The sequence below is a fragment of the Triturus cristatus genome, chromosome 7 (assembly GCF_964204655.1).
Source record: "Triturus cristatus chromosome 7, aTriCri1.1, whole genome shotgun sequence".
NCBI classification, from domain to species: Eukaryota; Metazoa; Chordata; class Amphibia; order Caudata; family Salamandridae; genus Triturus; species Triturus cristatus.
In genome coordinates this window covers 1622005801-1622023011 of record NC_140590.1, presented here as the reverse complement: position 1 = coordinate 1622023011, position 17211 = coordinate 1622005801, and the positions used below count along the sequence as shown (strand labels likewise).

The 17211-nt window shown below is 48.7% G+C and overlaps 1 protein-coding gene across 1 annotated transcript in view; it reads right to left on the bottom strand.

Annotated features, from left to right (window-relative positions):
* The window catches only part of RAD21L1 (RAD21 cohesin complex component like 1), a 1288752-nt gene that overhangs the window by 172198 nt on the left and 1099343 nt on the right, over positions 1–17211 (bottom strand). Inside the window, exon 11 of the mRNA XM_085619570.1 lies at positions 13676–13815. Within this exon, the coding sequence (XP_085475696.1) occupies positions 13676–13815 (140 nt within the window). The remainder of the gene's footprint in view (positions 1–13675; positions 13816–17211) is intronic.

Genomic DNA, 17211 nt, shown 5'->3' with positions numbered 1-17211 from the left:
GTGCCCTGAGACAGGAGGGGTGGGGGCCTATCACTCCCAGCAGTGCCCTGAGACAGGAGGGGTGGGGGCCTATCACTCCCAGCAGTGCCCTGAGACAGGAGGGGTGGGGGCCTATCACTCCCAGCAGTGCCCTGAGACAGGAGGGGTGGGGGCCTATCACTCCCAGCAGTGCCCTGAGACAGGAGGGGTGGGGGCCTATCACTCACAGCAGTGCCCTGAGACAGGAGGGGTGGGTGTGATGCACAGTGTGAGCCTTGATCATTGATTGTGACATTGCCATCATTCCACCTGTGTACCCACTGTGGCACGTACTGCTTTTTCCCTCACCAGGGGATGATGTCCCTATGACAAAGGTGCAATGCGTTGGCTGCATGACATGCCTTGTTGTAACCAGCTAATTTGTACCCATATGTCTCTCTGTGACATGTGGCTGGTGTATTGATGTGGTGTCACTTGTTCCTCCTCACAGGTAGGCGCCACTGCCAAGGAGCAGATCTGGCTGACCGCCGTCAGTGCCGTGAGGGGTGTGGATGGTCGGAGGCGGAGCCTGCCCCAGGTGAGGAAACGCTGGCAGGATATCCGGTGCTGGACGCGGAGGATTGCACGGCTCCTGCTGGGGGACTCACCTGAGAGCCACAAGAACCGCGGCCGCCGCCGTCTGAGCCACCTCCACAGGCGTGTGCTGCCGGTGGTCTTTCCAGACCTGGAGAGGCGCTTACAGGCGATGCAGCAGCCGGAAGGGGGTAGGTACATGTGTGTTTGTTGTGTGTCACCGGCATTTGTAAGGGCACAGTAGCATGAATTCACTGGCAGGGTTTAAAGGTGCTGTGCAGATCCTGTTTGCCCCAGTATAGCGCTGTGCCCCTGCCACCCTTCCCCTCCTTGCAATGTGTTCCCTGGTCTGTGTGTAGTCACTCCTTCACAAGGTAATGTAGGCTGGCGCTTTGTCCACGAGAACAATGACTGTAGCATCATGTGTGGGGGTGGTGTGTAACAGGTTGTGGGACCTTGCCTGTGCACTGTCAAGTTCACTGCATGTGGGTTCCATGTCAGTTGGCACTGATGCTGACTCCAGACATGGGAGTTGGTCTCTCATGTGTCATGCCTTACAGCGCGCATGTCCTATGTAGTGGCCTGTGACATGATGTGCATGAGTGTGCGATACACATAGTGCAGGGATGGTGACGTGTGTTGCAGTCATTACCATTCAGTAGCATGTAGTTGCGTGCCCACTACTGTCCCCTGGGGCACCTTTTCCTCAGTGGTGTATGTGTCATCATAAACGTGGCCAATCTCAGTGTCTACAGCGTAGGTTGTGCTCTGTGCCATTGTCCCCTGTCACCATGTATATTGACGTACTATTTTGTACAGGTGTCCACTGTGCAGCCTGACCTGATTGTCCTTCTTCATACTCACAGTTGCCAGTGCCTGTGTGTCTTGTTATACTCATCTGAGGATGGGCACTGGTACCTCATTATTTGTACAGGCGCACCTTGGCTGTTTGGCGTCCAATCTTGCTTTTTGCCTGCCCCTGTGTGTATCACCCAGACTATGAGATGTTGGTGCCACCTGTGTCTCAACAATTTGCCTCGTGTAGGGTCTTGTTGGGGCGGACAATGCCTATGTGTCAAATCCTGATTTCCACTTGCCGGGTCTGGGCAGTGTGTGATGTGTCTGGACACACACGCAATGTGCAGTGACCGAGTCATGTTGGGCATGTTTTCAGCATTACCTATGCAGCATGTGTCTCAAGTTCATGGATATGGTCCCTGGTCATCGGTATTTTCGCCAACGCTGTGTGGTGCAGATGCAGTGCTGGATTGTCCCCAGGGCCTGGGTGCTATGTCAGACTCCGTTTCCTGTCTTTAGCTATTGTCTCATGCTCTCCATGGTATTTCAGTGGCATGGTGGCTCAACCAACTGTGTGTTTCATGCCCTACATCGGTACCCTGTTCAGTAGATGTTAGGGATCTTCCTTTTCAGGCTATGCAATGTTACCTATGTAGATTGGACTCATGTGACAGATGTGTACAGGTGTCTGATTAATTTCTGTCTCTCCACCCTGCCCACAGCATCGTCGGGGGACACAGAGGGAGACATGGACACAGACCAGGCGGAGGGACCGAGCACCAGTGCCAGCCGTGACATCGGGTCTGGCACATCGAGTGGGACAGAGGCGGAGGAGAGTGTGGCCGAGGACCTGTCGACTGGCACATCAGACTACGAAGCTGACAGGTCCGAGGACGATGTCTCCGAGTGGGCGGAGGCTGCACCAGCAGCTGACAGCGGAACAACAGCTCGCACCGCCCCCTCAGTTTCCATCAGCCGCCTCCCACTTGCTCGTGTCCCTTCCCAGCGTGCCCGGTCACAGCATGTCTCCTTCCTGCCAGGCACCGCACCCCCTGCCCCTGTCTCCACTGCTGCCGCCAATGCAGAGTCTGTGGACATCCAGCGGCAACTGCAGGTTGGTCAGGCTGCGATCCTTAATGTCCTCCATGCCCACGGCAAAACCCTCACCAACATCGAGGCTTTCTTGGAGGGCATTCATTCATCGCAGGCTGACCAACGCAACTTGCTGAGGTCCATCGACTCCACACTGACTGCAGCAGTGGGTCTCCTGCAGCGCGACCTCCCCCCACCTACCCCTGCCCCATCCACACTTCCCACTCCCATGCCTGTCCCACGTACACCCAGACGTCGGCATGCACCCACATCAACGGACACGGGCACCACACCAGCAGGGAAGGTCCACCGCACTCCTCCTGACACGCACACACAGGGTGAGGTAGGCACACCCACTGGGTCGGGGGGCAAACGTGTGACACGCAGCCATAGTGGGAGTCCGCATTCCACCCAGTCCACTCCCTCCAAATCCCCTCCCCTCAGCTCTCCTGGCCACATCTCCCCCAAGGACTCCTTCATGGCCGCTCTGTCCCTGAGCCCCACGGTTACACCACCACGCAAGCGGTCAAGGAGGTCCCCGGTCAGGGTGGTTGAGTCTCCCCCCCTGTCTCCACCCTCCCCCAGTGGCGCTGCGACCCATCCCTCTGACCCCCCCCCCCTCCTTGGGGCCTGAGGTCCCTTCGGGTGCAGGGGACTCCCTGGAGGACCTTGCAAAGGTGTGTAGTGCCATCCTGGCCTCCGCCTTTGGCCCTGCCCCACCCCCTGTGGTGGAGTCCTCCATCCCTGCACCCACAACGCCGCCCCTTTGCCCTGATGTCCCTGCGGTGCCTGTTGCTTCCCCCCCCCCTGATGCCCTCACCAGTGTGGAAGACGATGCCATTTGACTGTGCAGGCAAGGTAGGGGACACGCATCCCACTGTGTCCCCCATCCAGCTGAGAATCATTGACTGCCCTATGGGCTTTGTGAAGATTGAACTGCCTGCGATCCACGGACATTGTGCTCATGCTGAATAAAGCTTAATTTTTTTTTCATTATCACACTACTGCTATGCTGGTATTGGTGTTGGTGGGGCTGCTACATGGTTTTGGGTGGTGTGTAAGGGTTTGGGTGTGTGGGATGTGTAGTAGTGTACTGCTCATTGGTGGGACCCTGGGATCTGTGTGCCATCACAAGGTGTTGGCTAACTTTCTTTGTTCATGTAAGCAGTTACTGCATGGTGCACTTGTCCCAGGGTGTATTCCTTCCTCTGTGTACCCAGCTTTCTTCCCTGCAGGGTGTTCCCAATGTTTAGCGCAGAACTGTGTCTACATGAGCTGTGTGTGTGACGGAGCCCTTCTACTTTGGCCATGCATGCAGGGCCATGTGTCCACCTGCAACAATCGTGGCATCCTTGGTGATCACTGTACTTGTGTGTGGAGTCTGTTGACATGAGTTCATGGGGACATGTTCCCTTGTAGCCAGTATGCATGTGGATAATTCTGGCCTCACACACATGTGTTACACCCCTCCTGTCTCAGGGCACTGCTGGGAGGACTCCACACCCACCCCTCCTGTCTCAGGGCACTGCTGGGAGGACTCTGCACACACCCCTCCTGTCTCAGGGCACTGCTGGGAGGACTCTGCACACACCCCTCCTGTCTCAGGGCATTGCTGGGAGTGATAGGCACCCACCCCTCCTGTCTCAGGGCACTGCTGGGAGGACTCTGCACACACCCCTCCTGTCTCAGGGCACTGCTGGGAGGACTCTGCACACACCCCTCCTGTCTCAGGGCACTGCTGGGAGTGATAGGCACCCACCCCTCCTGTCTCAGGGCACTGCTGGGAGGACTCTGCACACACCCCTCCTGTCTCAGGGCACTGCTGGGAGGACTCTGCACACACCCCTCCTGTCTCAGGGCACTGCTGGGAGGACTCTGCACCCACCCCTCCTGTCTCAGGGCACTGCTGGGAGTGATAGGCACCCACCCCTCCTGTCTCAGGGCACTGCTGGGAGGACTCTGCACCCACCCCTCCTGTCTCAGGGCACTGCTGGGAGTGATAGGCACCCACCCCTCCTGTCTCAGGGCACTGCTGGGAGGACTCTGCACACACCCCTCCTGTCTCAGGGCACTGCTGGGAGTGATAGGCACCCACCCCTCCTGTCTCAGGGCACTGCTGGGAGGACTCTGCACCCACCCCTCCTGTCTCAGGGCACTGCTGGGAGGACTCTGCACACACCCCTCCTGTCTCAGGGCACTGCTGGGAGGACTCTGCACCCACCCCTCCTGTCTCAGGGCACTGCTGGGAGTGATAGGCACCCACCCCTCCTGTCTCAGGGCACTGCTGGGAGGACTCCACACCCACCCCTCCTGTCTCAGGGCACTGCTGGGAGTGATAGGCACCCACCCCTCCTGTCTCAGGGCACTGCTGGGAGGACTCTGCACCCACCCCTCCTGTCTCAGGGCACTGCTGGGAGTGATAGGCACCCACCCCTCCTGTCTCAGGGCACTGCTGGGAGGACTCCACACCCACCCCTCCTGTCTCAGGGCACTGCTGGGAGGACTCTGCACACACCCCTCCTGTCTCAGGGCACTGCTGGGAGGACTCTGCACACACCCCTCCTGTCTCAGGGCACTGCTGGGAGGACTCTGCACCCACCCCTCCTGTCTCAGGGCACTGCTGGGAGTGATAGGCACCCACCCCTCCTGTCTCAGGGCACTGCTGGGAGGACTCTGCACCCACCCCTCCTGTCTCAGGGCACTGCTGGGAGTGATAGGCACCCACCCCTCCTGTCTCAGGGCACTGCTGGGAGGACTCTGCACACACCCCTCCTGTCTCAGGGCACTGCTGGGAGTGATAGGCACCCACCCCTCCTGTCTCAGGGCACTGCTGGGAGGACTCCACACCCACCCCTCCTGTCTCAGGGCACTGCTGGGAGGACTCTGCACACACCCCTCCTGTCTCAGGGCACTGCTGGGAGGACTCTGCACACACCCCTCCTGTCTCAGGGCACTGCTGGGTGGACTCTGCACACACACCTCCGATTTCAGGATATGTACGCTTGGAACATACACGGTGGGGGTACGCTCAATGCATTCGAGGTGAGGGTACGAGTCTACTTACACTGGTGTGGTGGGGGTACGCTCCATGCATACGCGGGTGGGGGTACGGGTCGTACTTACACTGTTGGGCTGGGGGGTACGCTCCTTGCATACGCGGGTGAGGGTTCGAGTCGTACTTACACTGTTGGCATGGGGGGTACGCTCCATGCATACGCGGGTGGGGGTACGGGTCGTACTTACACTGTTGGGCTGGGGGGTACACTCCATGCATACGCGGGTGGGGGTACGGGTCGTACTTACACTGTTGGGCTGGGGGGTACGCTCCATGCATACGCGGGTGGGGGTACGGGTCGTACTTACACTGTTGGGCTGGGGGGTACGCTCCATGCATACGCGGGTGGGGGTACGGGTCGTACTTACACTGTTGGGCTGGGGGGTACGCTCCATGCATACGCGGGTGGGGGTACGGGTCGTACTTACACTGTTGGGCTGGGGGGTACGCTCCATGCATACGCGGGTGGGGGTACGGGTCGTACTTACACTGTTGGGCTGGGGGGTACGCTCCATGCATACGCGGGTGGGGGTACGGGTCGTACTTACACTGTTGGGCTGGGGGGTACGCTCCATGCATACGCGGGTGGGGGTACGGGTCGTACTTACACTGTTGGGCTGGGGGGTACGCTCCATGCATACGCGGGTGGGGGTACGGGTCGTACTTACACTGTTGGGCTGGGGGGTACGCTCCTTGCATACGGGGTGGGGGTAGGGTCCGTACATATCCGTCCCCACGCTATGTGATGTTTGTGCGGCCCGTACCCAGGCCTTTGCCACGTGGGTGCGATCCGTCCCGCCATTGTTGGGGTGACGTGTGTGGGCGTGGTCCGACTCGTACCCACGCTCTTCAGGCGTGGGTACGGGACGTACCTGTCTGGTTGTGTTGCCGGTTCGCGTGGTGACGGACTTCCGTTGTGGCGGTCGCTGGCTTATCAGGACACGCCCCCACCCCCTCGTGGTGACCAGGGCATGGGAGTCAGGTATGTCCAGGCCATGTGTGGTGTGTGACTTATGTGGTTGTTTTGTGGCCTGCCCTGGTCGTGCCACCCCCACCCCACCCCACTTTCCCCCCTCCCTTAGTTATTCTGACCTTCTGCGGCGTCTGCGTCGTAACCTGTAGAGGAGGTGTACTGCTATGAGGGCAGGGATGACTCGTAGGTTCGGGTCCATGTCTGTCCGTCGCGTACTGGTACTCCTTGCTCGCGTCGTCCTGTCGCGTACGGGTCCTCCTTGATCGCGTCGTCCTGTCGCGTACGGGTCCTCCTTGGTGGCGTCGTCCTGTGTGTCCGTCACGTACTGGTCCTCCTTGTTCGCGTCGTCCTGTCTGTCCGTCGCGTACTGGTGGTCCTTGTTCGCGTCGTCCTGATTTCCCGGCAGTTTTTGGCTGCCGCAAAATATTCACCGTGCGGGGTGACGTCGGTGCGAATCGTGATTCCTGGGTCGTGAATGGCTGGCTGCGAGCGTCCCGACGTCAGGTCGGCGCTTTCCCGGATCGCATTGGTAGGTGTTTTTTGGTTCGGTCGGGCTTTTTTACGATTCGTACGGTGATGGTGTACCCGTGCGAATCGTAATTCCTTGTTTGTGAAAATTGACGACCGGGTACGCGTCGGGCGGAGATTGTGCTCCGTCCGACGGTTCGTACCCGGTTTTTGCAGGATCGTGATCGGCACCTTGGTCTTTACGAAAGGGACAGGTCTACCTTCTCATAACCAAGATGGTTAAAAGAGACAATCGAAAAAGTCAAGGAGTGTATGGATGTTGCCATTCATGCAAAGACAGAATCATAAATCACTAGATGATATTTAATTTGTCCACATAGAATATCATTACAAACTAATGGGGTAACCCATAATACGTCAGAGGACCTGGGTACATTACGGTAAGAACAACAATTGGCCCTGACGTGTCCTCTTTGGAGACGAAAGAGGCAAAAGGACTCTTTAAATTGATTGAGTCACAAAAAAGTGTTATTTTCTTATCACTTTGACAAGAGTAAAATACTCTTCAACCCTACACCAGAGAAAAAGACAAAATAAATGAATTCAAGAGGCAAAATCTTCTTTATATATTTCTAATTGAACTTGCATATTCAATTTAACATTCGACGGTTGTCAAATAAAAGGGGAGGTGCAAGCAAAGTGCTCATGTGAGGTGAGTTTAAGAAATAAAAATTCAGAAAATAAACCATTTCAAGATCATAGTATCTTAGTTCTACAGAGGTAACGCTGGTGGCAATGAACGCTGGTTGCAATGATGCTGCAAAGAGTAAACCAGAGTTCTTGGCCTGTTTATAACACAATTTTAATTACATTTTCCCACGTCTTCTCTTCTGGATTATGCTTTTTTAATTAAAATGCATCATCAAGCTATGGGAAGGGCAGATATATATTCCAGGCCGTAGAGTGAGGGGTGTCAACGTTTTGACCCGACTTAGGCGAAGAGGGCATTACCTCTGTAGAACTAAAATACTATGATCTTAAAACTGTTTCTTTTCTGATTTTTTCGATCTTCACTCACCTCTCACATGAGCACTTTTCTTGCACTTCTTTTTTTGACAACCGTCGAATGTTATATTAAATATGTTTCTGCCCAGCTAGACTTTCCAAGCAATCTGTGAGACTGTGTCTGGTCTTGACACAGTTTGTTGACATCAGGCCCCTGAGGGCAGTGAATTCAAAAATGCACTCTTCAAAATACTGCCAGGTGACTACAGTCTCACCCTTTGGTTTATGTTCATCATGCAGTGGCACAGTTGGTAATACCGTGGCCTCTCCCATTCAGTTATTCCAAAGTCCAACCTGTACCTTACAAACCTGTTGACCTGGAGATTCTCAAACATGTTGTCAATCATGTGGCAGCCTCCATCTCTAAAAGGTGTTAACACCTGCCTCTGGTTTACAGGGAGACTTAATTCAAGTAAGGAAAAAATGGGCTGGAAAGTTAGCAAGAGCGGTGAGCGACACCAATTTGGCCAAGGATTTCAAGAGCATCAAGATAAAAGAATTTATGTACAAGGATTTCGGTCTCTGCTCTTTGACAAATATAGGGCACTCCATAACACTTGCGCTGTGATTGGATGCTTCATGAAAAGCCAACAATTTTTTCGATTTCAGTGCAGCTTGGAGCATCCTAAATTGGGTAGCATGATGGCGTGCCTTCACACCTGGACATCCTATTCTACCCTTGTCTCCGCGGCGCCATAGAAATCTTTTAACTTTTCCGCATTCATTTACCATACCATAGTAGTTTAATTATAGAACATTTTAATTACATTAACTCATCTCTAGGAATATACACAGGAAAGCCATTTTAAGTACCCCCTATCTTGGTTACCCAAGATATATACTTACCTTTCCACCTGTTCATCTCTTTTACTTCCTGTAGAGAGCTCGGAATTTGCCTTTATATACTGTGGCCATGTCCTGAGTGTTTTTTACCCATAAATATTTAAAACCCCCTGAAGCCCATGGCCAGAGGGCACTTTCATTAACTGACCCATTATCTTCTAGTTGAAGGTGGAGTTCCAGCATCTCAGTACTCCCCATGTTTATTTTAAACTCGAACACCTGTGGGAAATGCTCAAACTTCTATATTACTATGTGGCATAATGTAAGTGGGTAACAGTGACAAGAACTATCTCGTGTGTGTGGAGGCCAATGCTGAATTACTCATTGCCCTTATTTAATTAGTGGCCCTAATGGTAATTAACCGAGGTTCTGCTACTTAGGCAAAGCGCAGGGGGAAAGGTCTCAACTTTAATAGTCTCAGGTCACCACATTATTTGGGGCGAGTTAGAGAAACGTTTCTCCAAGTTCAGCAAAGCTGGGCACCTGCTTGTTCTCTGGAGGTTGGACCTGCACTTTGGAATGGAAAATAACTCGAGTTATGGATGATCTTTTACTTTATATAAAAGAATTGGTCTGAGGTGTTTGTTCAAAGCAAAGCAGGGAATAGTCCAGGTTTGCAACAACCAGTAAAGTGCGAACAATGCAGAACCCCCGTGACTAGAAAGTAGTTAAACTATTTTTGCATTAGGGCCTACTAAAAAGGAACCAATTTTCTTTTTTTTCACTGAAAGTGGCTGTGTAGCTGTTCAGGTCTGATGCGTTTCCTCCTTCATAGAACATTACCCTGCAAATCGCATTCTTGCTTATGGGGGGGGGGGGGGGGGGGGGGGGGGAGGGGCTTCAAATCCTCACAGATAGTTACAACTATCTAAGATAAACATGAGGTGTGTATTTTGTTCATCGTATGCGGTGGCCTTTGATGTAGTTAAGTTTTCATGAACATTCCCGAATAGGATAGATTTCCCCTTCTCAAGGGGAATTATTCGTACCTTTTAGTCTATAGTAATATCGGCTGTAACATGGGTGTACATAAGGAATTGGCACAAAAGCAGCGAGGAAAGGACCTCCAAGAACTGAAAAATGCAGCACAAGGATTTGGGGTCCATGTATAGCTAGATATATACTTATCTATCCATGAACCCCAAATCTATGTGCTGCTTTTTTCAGTTCTTGGAGGTCCTTTTCTCGCAGCTTCTGTGTCAATTCCTTATGTCAAATAGGCCTGGGCGGCAAATTCCGTTCCGTTCGCGGAATTTGCGGAATTTGGGTAATTTCGCGTTCCGCGGAGAACGCGAAATTGCCCAAAAATCTGCGTTCCGCGACTTCGCGAAATTTTTTGCTTGTTTGCGTTCTCAATATGCGTGTTCGCGAGATATTTCACCCCGAGCACGCAAACAGCGATCGCGAACAGGAAAAAAGTATCGCGAACAAGCAATTCCGCGTGTTCGCGGAATTTCTGCGTGTTCGCGGAGATTTTTTACCGTTTCGCGGAGATTTGCGTAACGCGATTACGCAAATTCCGCCCACCCCTAATGTCAAATGCTGATGATACGGCTATGATTTTATCACAGGATAGTTTTTTCCATTGCATACAAAACTCCATTATCCCCTCTCCTCAGTCATTCTGTGAAAATTAAGCAGTAGAGTCCGAGTTCCTTAAGTGTTAGAGCATCTCTATAAAACACTTCATTAAAAAAACGACCAACCCAGAGGTGATCACTGTGAAGAACTGAGCCTGAATCAGAGCATATTCTCACAGTGAACCTGATCCTATTTCCGCTCACACCGGACCAGTGAGAGAACGGAGGGAAGTCAACAATGCGAGTATCCGAGAGGTGTGTATGCTAGGAAAAAGGAGAAATACAACTCTCTAAAATGCAAAACTCTCTAGGAATCTACTAAAACCATATCCCTCATTTACTTCTTTAAGCTCTTAGAGGACATCACTGCTGCTGGTCATGTCGAGTTCTGGTGATTAGCACCCCCTCTCAAGCCCTTCAGACACTAGACATTTCAGGCTAATCTCTTGTGTTAAGATATCTGTATAAATCATCTTCCAGGTGCTCTGATAAGGCCTTCCGTCCATTTCCCCATGGTCAACCACTGAACGAGCCACTCCCCACAACACAACTGTACCTTCATTGAAGTGCAGAATTCTTTCAAGACAACTAATAGGAATTGACATGTCCAAATTTGAGCGTGGACTCTGAAGCCATTGATAACCCATACTGCCACCCCACCATCTCTGACAGCATAGGTGACTTGGTACTGGAAGCCAGACCTTCGTAATTTATCATCTCCTTTTGTTAGTATCTGCTGATGAGAACTATTGTACTGGCGACTTCCTCAAATCTAGGCGCTGTTTGTCTCCCTGCAGCAAATGTCTCCAGTTGACAGTAATTAGAAAGATCATTTTCCGGTAAAGTAAGCACTTGTGTTCTTTTATTAAGGACATTGCTAAGCGGGTTGATGTCTTGCCTCTGTGTATTCCAAATGGACCCAAAACAAATTCTCCTTCCAGTCAATGACAACGTAGGTGGCAATAGATAAAAGTTCTCGCTGCTGTTTTTGGGGCAGACTCTGGCGAAGCAAGACATAGCGAGGGCGTGGAAGGACAAGGCCCCCCCATCCCTTGCAGTCTGGAAGAGGGGGGCTGGATCACTGCATGGGTTTGGAGGTAGCAGTCTATAAGGCACGGGTATGTCCGCAGACACACCCTAAGATTTTGCAGGAGTGGGTGGATTACAGAGGTCCCATCTCTGGGACAGCTAGTGGATGATGAGCTTCTTGTGTTTACAGGTTGAGAATAAGCTATGTTGGTACGGGACAAGTGCTTGATTTAATGTATTTGTTATGCATCTTATTGCATTTTGGGCAGGACTAGGTGCGCAGGTGTTTGCTTTTGTTTGTGCATATTCTGCTTTTCTTTTTTTGTGTTGGCCTGCGGGGCCTTATTTCTTACTGAAAAAACTGATTAGAGGGAAAAAAGCGCATTGCTAAGAAAGTCAATACCATTTATATTATGAAGGGTTACTCACAACATTGCATCTCTTTCTATCCACCCCTGGACACTAGACCTCCCAGGCCAATTTCCTATGGGCAGAGGTCAGTACAACCCTTGTCAGTGCTCTAACAGTAGGCCTTCTCATTTTCACCCATGGTCAACGACTGAACAATGAGTCTTCACATGTGAACAATTACATGAAATAAACATCTTGCATAACTTCCTGAACAACTCTGCAAGCTAAGAACAAATTTATAAAGCTATAGGTGCGGATAACCTCCTATACCACCTACTTTCTGGCCATTGATCTTCCTATTAACTGTACCCAATGAGTTTAATGAGTCAATTTAATCTCTTGCTTGACTTAGTTAATCACCCAACAAATTATCTCCATACCGCATGAATGCAGGTCAATTTGCGGGCATTCCCCAGGATTATCAGCATATGCTATCTCCCTTGATGGATGTGGTCCCATAAACTATGTTCTATCTAGACCTGTTCCCTCCTCTTTGTCTGCAGATTGCTCCATCCACCCACCCCAATCAACATTTCTGTTCTCCCTGTCACCATTACATTGGATTATTAAAAAAAGAAGTGGTACTTTGAAGTAAATTATGTGAACAACTGATTTACCATATTGGAATGCGCTATACAGAACAATCATTTTCAATTTAATGTTATTCGATGAGAAAAAGGCATCCAGAAACTTTTGCTTGAGAGGGCAGGTATGCAATTCGACAAGAAGACTGGGCAGCTGCCTAAAATACAATTCTGTAGTCTTTATGATCTAGTTACCACCAGGGCCCGATATTAGGGTCAAGTCTGTTCACTTAGTACTCCCACTGTCTGACTTCTGCTGTTTTTTTTTTTTAACCTGTGCCTAAGTAACCAACATTAGAGACGGCTGCTCATCTCCTGATGAGCAGCCAGAGATGAGCTCCTCTCCAATGTGTCAGCTCACCTTCATGGGTGTCTTGATTATGTTGATCAGGTCCTGGCAATAGTGAGTTCCATAGTCAACCTCTCCCTACTTTCATCAATATGATGGTCCCAATCCCGTGGGCAGTGCTGGGAAAAATGTCTCCAGGGTTCTGCGCCTGTTCCTCTCTCTAAGTAAGCAGGTGTCTCCAGAAGGCAGGAAGGCAGCAGCAGAACACCACAGGCAAGATAGAGAAAACATGTCTTTTGGGCTTTCGCAACCTCCACAAGACCTGCTTCCCATTCTGCACCCAAGTACAGCTACCTTCCCGCCTTATTCGGTACACTCAGCCACTGCTATGCCTATTCATGCATACTCCAGTTGTCAGCACCGCAGCTTCTGGCTTCAATCTCCAATTTCGTCCTCCTGCTCTTTTCAAGTTTCTCTACCCACTCCTCTGCTGTTGATGGGAACTTGTCAGGGGATACCTTTCCCAACATATTCTGGGGCCCTTCAAGTTATGTATCCTATTCTGGAGAATATAGGTGACTGCTATTTGCAAGCCAGGACACTTGAGAGCTCATCCTGTGCGTGTCCTGCTTTAATGCAGCCAACTTGGAATCCCCGCAAACACATTTTGTGTAGCACAGGATAAAAGGACGCTGTAGAGAAAGCTTGGAGAAAGAGAGTGTCAAATGTTTTTCTGACAAACCATATTACATGAACCCTGAAAAAAGCCCAAAGACTATACTAAATACAACGCTAATTTGAGAAGGCTCCTCAGGAGCATTAGGGCTATCAATGCACACATGCGATATTTACAGTGAAGTAGGTCTTAAGTTTCAATGATTTTGAAAGAAACTACTTGACCAAACCCTTTGTATATCTCTTAAGTACAATACTTACTAGCATTTCACCAGCATTATTCAATTCATGAGCTTCGTCTGTCTGGACTTGCAATATTGGTGATTCAGCTACACTTGTCTTGCAAGTTTCTGACAGTTTAGATTCCTGAAGACGGCTTGACTCTTCTAAAATTGGCATATCTGCATGAGTAAGAAAAGAACATGCTACAATTAATCAACAGTGAGCCTCTTTACAGTGGCACGCTGAGGGATTAAGAATCCTGATTTCTCTGCATAAAATAGTATGTCATCTACAACAAAACTTGGAAATACGTTGTGCTGCTGGCTAGTGTTGTCATCCAAATCTAATATTGTTCCCAATTTTAATACTTTCGCATGCTGAAAACTCTCCGCTTTGACCGTTACATATGTGCTCTGGTTACTAGTAAATTTAACCTTCTCTAGTATGTAACATTACACTAATTTATCCTGCAACTAATCATGATACCGGTTTACTAAACTCAATTAAACTATATAAATTAGATTATACTTCCTTCTGTTTTGAAAGGTGTGTATTTCATTACCTAGTCATACATATTAGGTAGAAGGCAGTACCAACACACGGATACCTTTTTTTCTACACAACGTCATTTAAACCTGGCTACACTGCCTGACTCTTGTAGTCTTCTGGTGAGCCTTCTGTTTATGCTGGAACGTTCCCCCTCTTTCACTCTTTTTAGCTACTAGATTTTTATTTATTTATACACCGACTGACCACCTTCAGGGTCTTGATAAATATGGCTTCCTGATTAAATGGTTATAGAGTATCATGTATAAAGATTAAAAATTCTGGACGTAACGTTTATGAAATTGCCTAGCATTCTGGGTCTTCTAAAAAAAAAAAATGTTCAAGCCCCTGATTTGAGGACAAGTAATTTCTCACTCAACTAGGGACATGAGTTACTGGACAAACGGGAACAATATGATTAGAAGGAAAACAACCACTTCTGTTTTGTTTTCACCTAGGCAACACACCTGAATACAGGTGAAACGATGAGCGACAAGAAGCCTAGTAAGGGGGAAAAACATGCAGAAATCAAGCAGAAAGAACTGTTACTTATAGTATAGCTTCGATGGTTGCTTCACTGAAGTCAAAATTAGAATATTCCTACATGCCTGTGACGATCCTGGAAAATGTAATTTCCAAAATTAGAATATTCATTCATGGGAAGTGAAAAGGTTTCATTAACCAAATACAAGTACCTCTAAATGTGGCTATTTTTTCCATTTCTTTCTTTTATTTTAAATACTACATAAGGTAACATTACATCAAAGGCCTGAAATATGCTGCAACAAAGGAAAAACCCCAAACGTATAGAAAAAGAAAAGTCTTAAAGGCTAAACGTATAAAGAACTGAAAATCATGCACTGTTCCTTTAAGAAGACAGCTGCTTCCGTATCTTCTCAGCATGCTTTGGACTAGCAAATACGTAACAGGCTCAGTTCTTTGAGGATGACAGGCAGAGCTAAAATGTTTTAAAAAACGAGCTTGATGTTCAAAAGTGGACGGACCAGACAGGCAGGCATGTGTTTATGACTTCAGTGAAGAGAACTACAATGCAGAATTAGGATTACAAGAAAGTAATATTTTCTTCTGTATCGCAGGACCTTCACTGTAAATCGTAAATATAGAACAGAATAGCATGCTCGTTCTGAAAAGTTAAGAAAGCTTACGCGACAAGGACCACATTGAAAGTGATTCCTTAGAACAGCATTACAATGACTGTATCACTCTAAAGTCTGTCTACACAGTAATGCTTGCTAAACGTATGACCAGAGTTTCAAGTGACTGCTCTACAAATGTCTAACACTGCACCATTTTATAACCAAGCTGCAGTACCCACTTTCTTGTGTTCAGAATGAGATTTAGTGCTGTGTAGTTCCTATAAACCTATACAGGATCTGTGCGTTTAGACAACATATACTGTAGGATTGGAGTCAGACTGATTCTGGACACCCCTACCGGATATGTCAGCCTGTATACCAGCTAGTTCACAGTGCCAGTAGAAACCCTAGAAAGGAGAGAATAGTTCTTGGCAACTATCGAACATGACAGCCCTGATCCCTCAGGATCGTGGAAACAGTGTACTAATTTTCGCTCAGTCACTCGTGCTCACTTTGTCTCAGAGAGATACACAGAATAAACGGTGGGGACATTTCTCAATAAGCATTTATTGAACCAACGTCAATCAAGTGTAAAATAGATGTTCTGAAACAAACATTAGACAGTAAAAGATATAAACGATTATAAGCAGTAACAGAGTAAAAGGATGGTAGATTTCTACCATCGTGCTAAAACAATGAATACAGGCAAGTATATAAAATACATGACAGTAGTAAAATGCGTACTCCTATAATGCGTCTCTAACTAGATATGCCTAAGTGTACCTACTATATATGTGGGTGTAAAGCCAAGAAGCCCTCTAGGATAAAGTCAACACCATTACCTGAAGTGAGAGACTTTGGGACTTCGTCTTGGTCTCGAGATCGACAACCCGCAAGGGATGTCAGACCACTGCGAGCTGGAGTGTATGCGTGCAGGAGCCTCAGCGTCTTGCGTCAATTTGTCGGCATGGAAGTCCTTTTCTCCTCTGACTACCTCAGCAAGAGATGATGTATATAGACCCAAAGTGGTACCCCCCGGGTATATACCTTGCTGTGTCATGTCGGACTGGGATAACGGAAGGAATGACACTTATACATAGGTTTTATGCAGGAGATGGTAGGCCTGCTGTGATTCCAAGAATCCTCATGCATAGTGAATGAGGCTTAAGCTTTTCGGAGAAAACCCCATGTCATCTTTGGACATCACCGTAACTAGGTAAAATGTCAGTACTAAGAATCGTTATGTAGTGCAATGGTAGGGAGAATATAGGTGAAGGGTTAGGTGACAACCTGAGCCTATATTAAGGTAGTTTTGTGGAACATAACATTAGGTTTAATAGAAAGAGGTCAGTTGATAACCTAATGAAATATAAGACCAGATTCACCTCGATATGGACTGCTTGGACATAGCTAGTTTGCAGCAACCCTTAGTTCATAAAGGGCTGGTTACATTTCTTAGACCTTTTGAGCCCTGCCTAAGTAAATTGCCAGAACACTCATTACATCTAAGAAATGAAAAGAATTATTGGAAATGAGGAATTGCTAAAGAAATCTGGCAATGATATGGGTTCACTGATGTGGCAATCAGATAGCATTTATTGTAAGAAGATGGATCTGTTCTCTTAACAACCCTGCATGAAAGAGTCTGTAAGCTTCCAAGGCGCACAGGGCTTGAATTTCACTCACTCTGCATGCTGATTTAACAGCTACTAGAAAAGCAACCTTCCAAAGTGAGATACTCCAATGACGGTCATGCATAGGCTTGAAAGGAGGAGCCATACATTTAGACAAAATTAAATCGAGCTCCGATGTATAAGGCTCCCATCTCGGAGTGCAAGTTTTCTTAACCCTTTCAAAAAGTCCTTAATGACAGACCTTCAAATAAGACCTTTCTACAAGCCGTAAAAGTCACTAAATTAACTTTTAATGAGG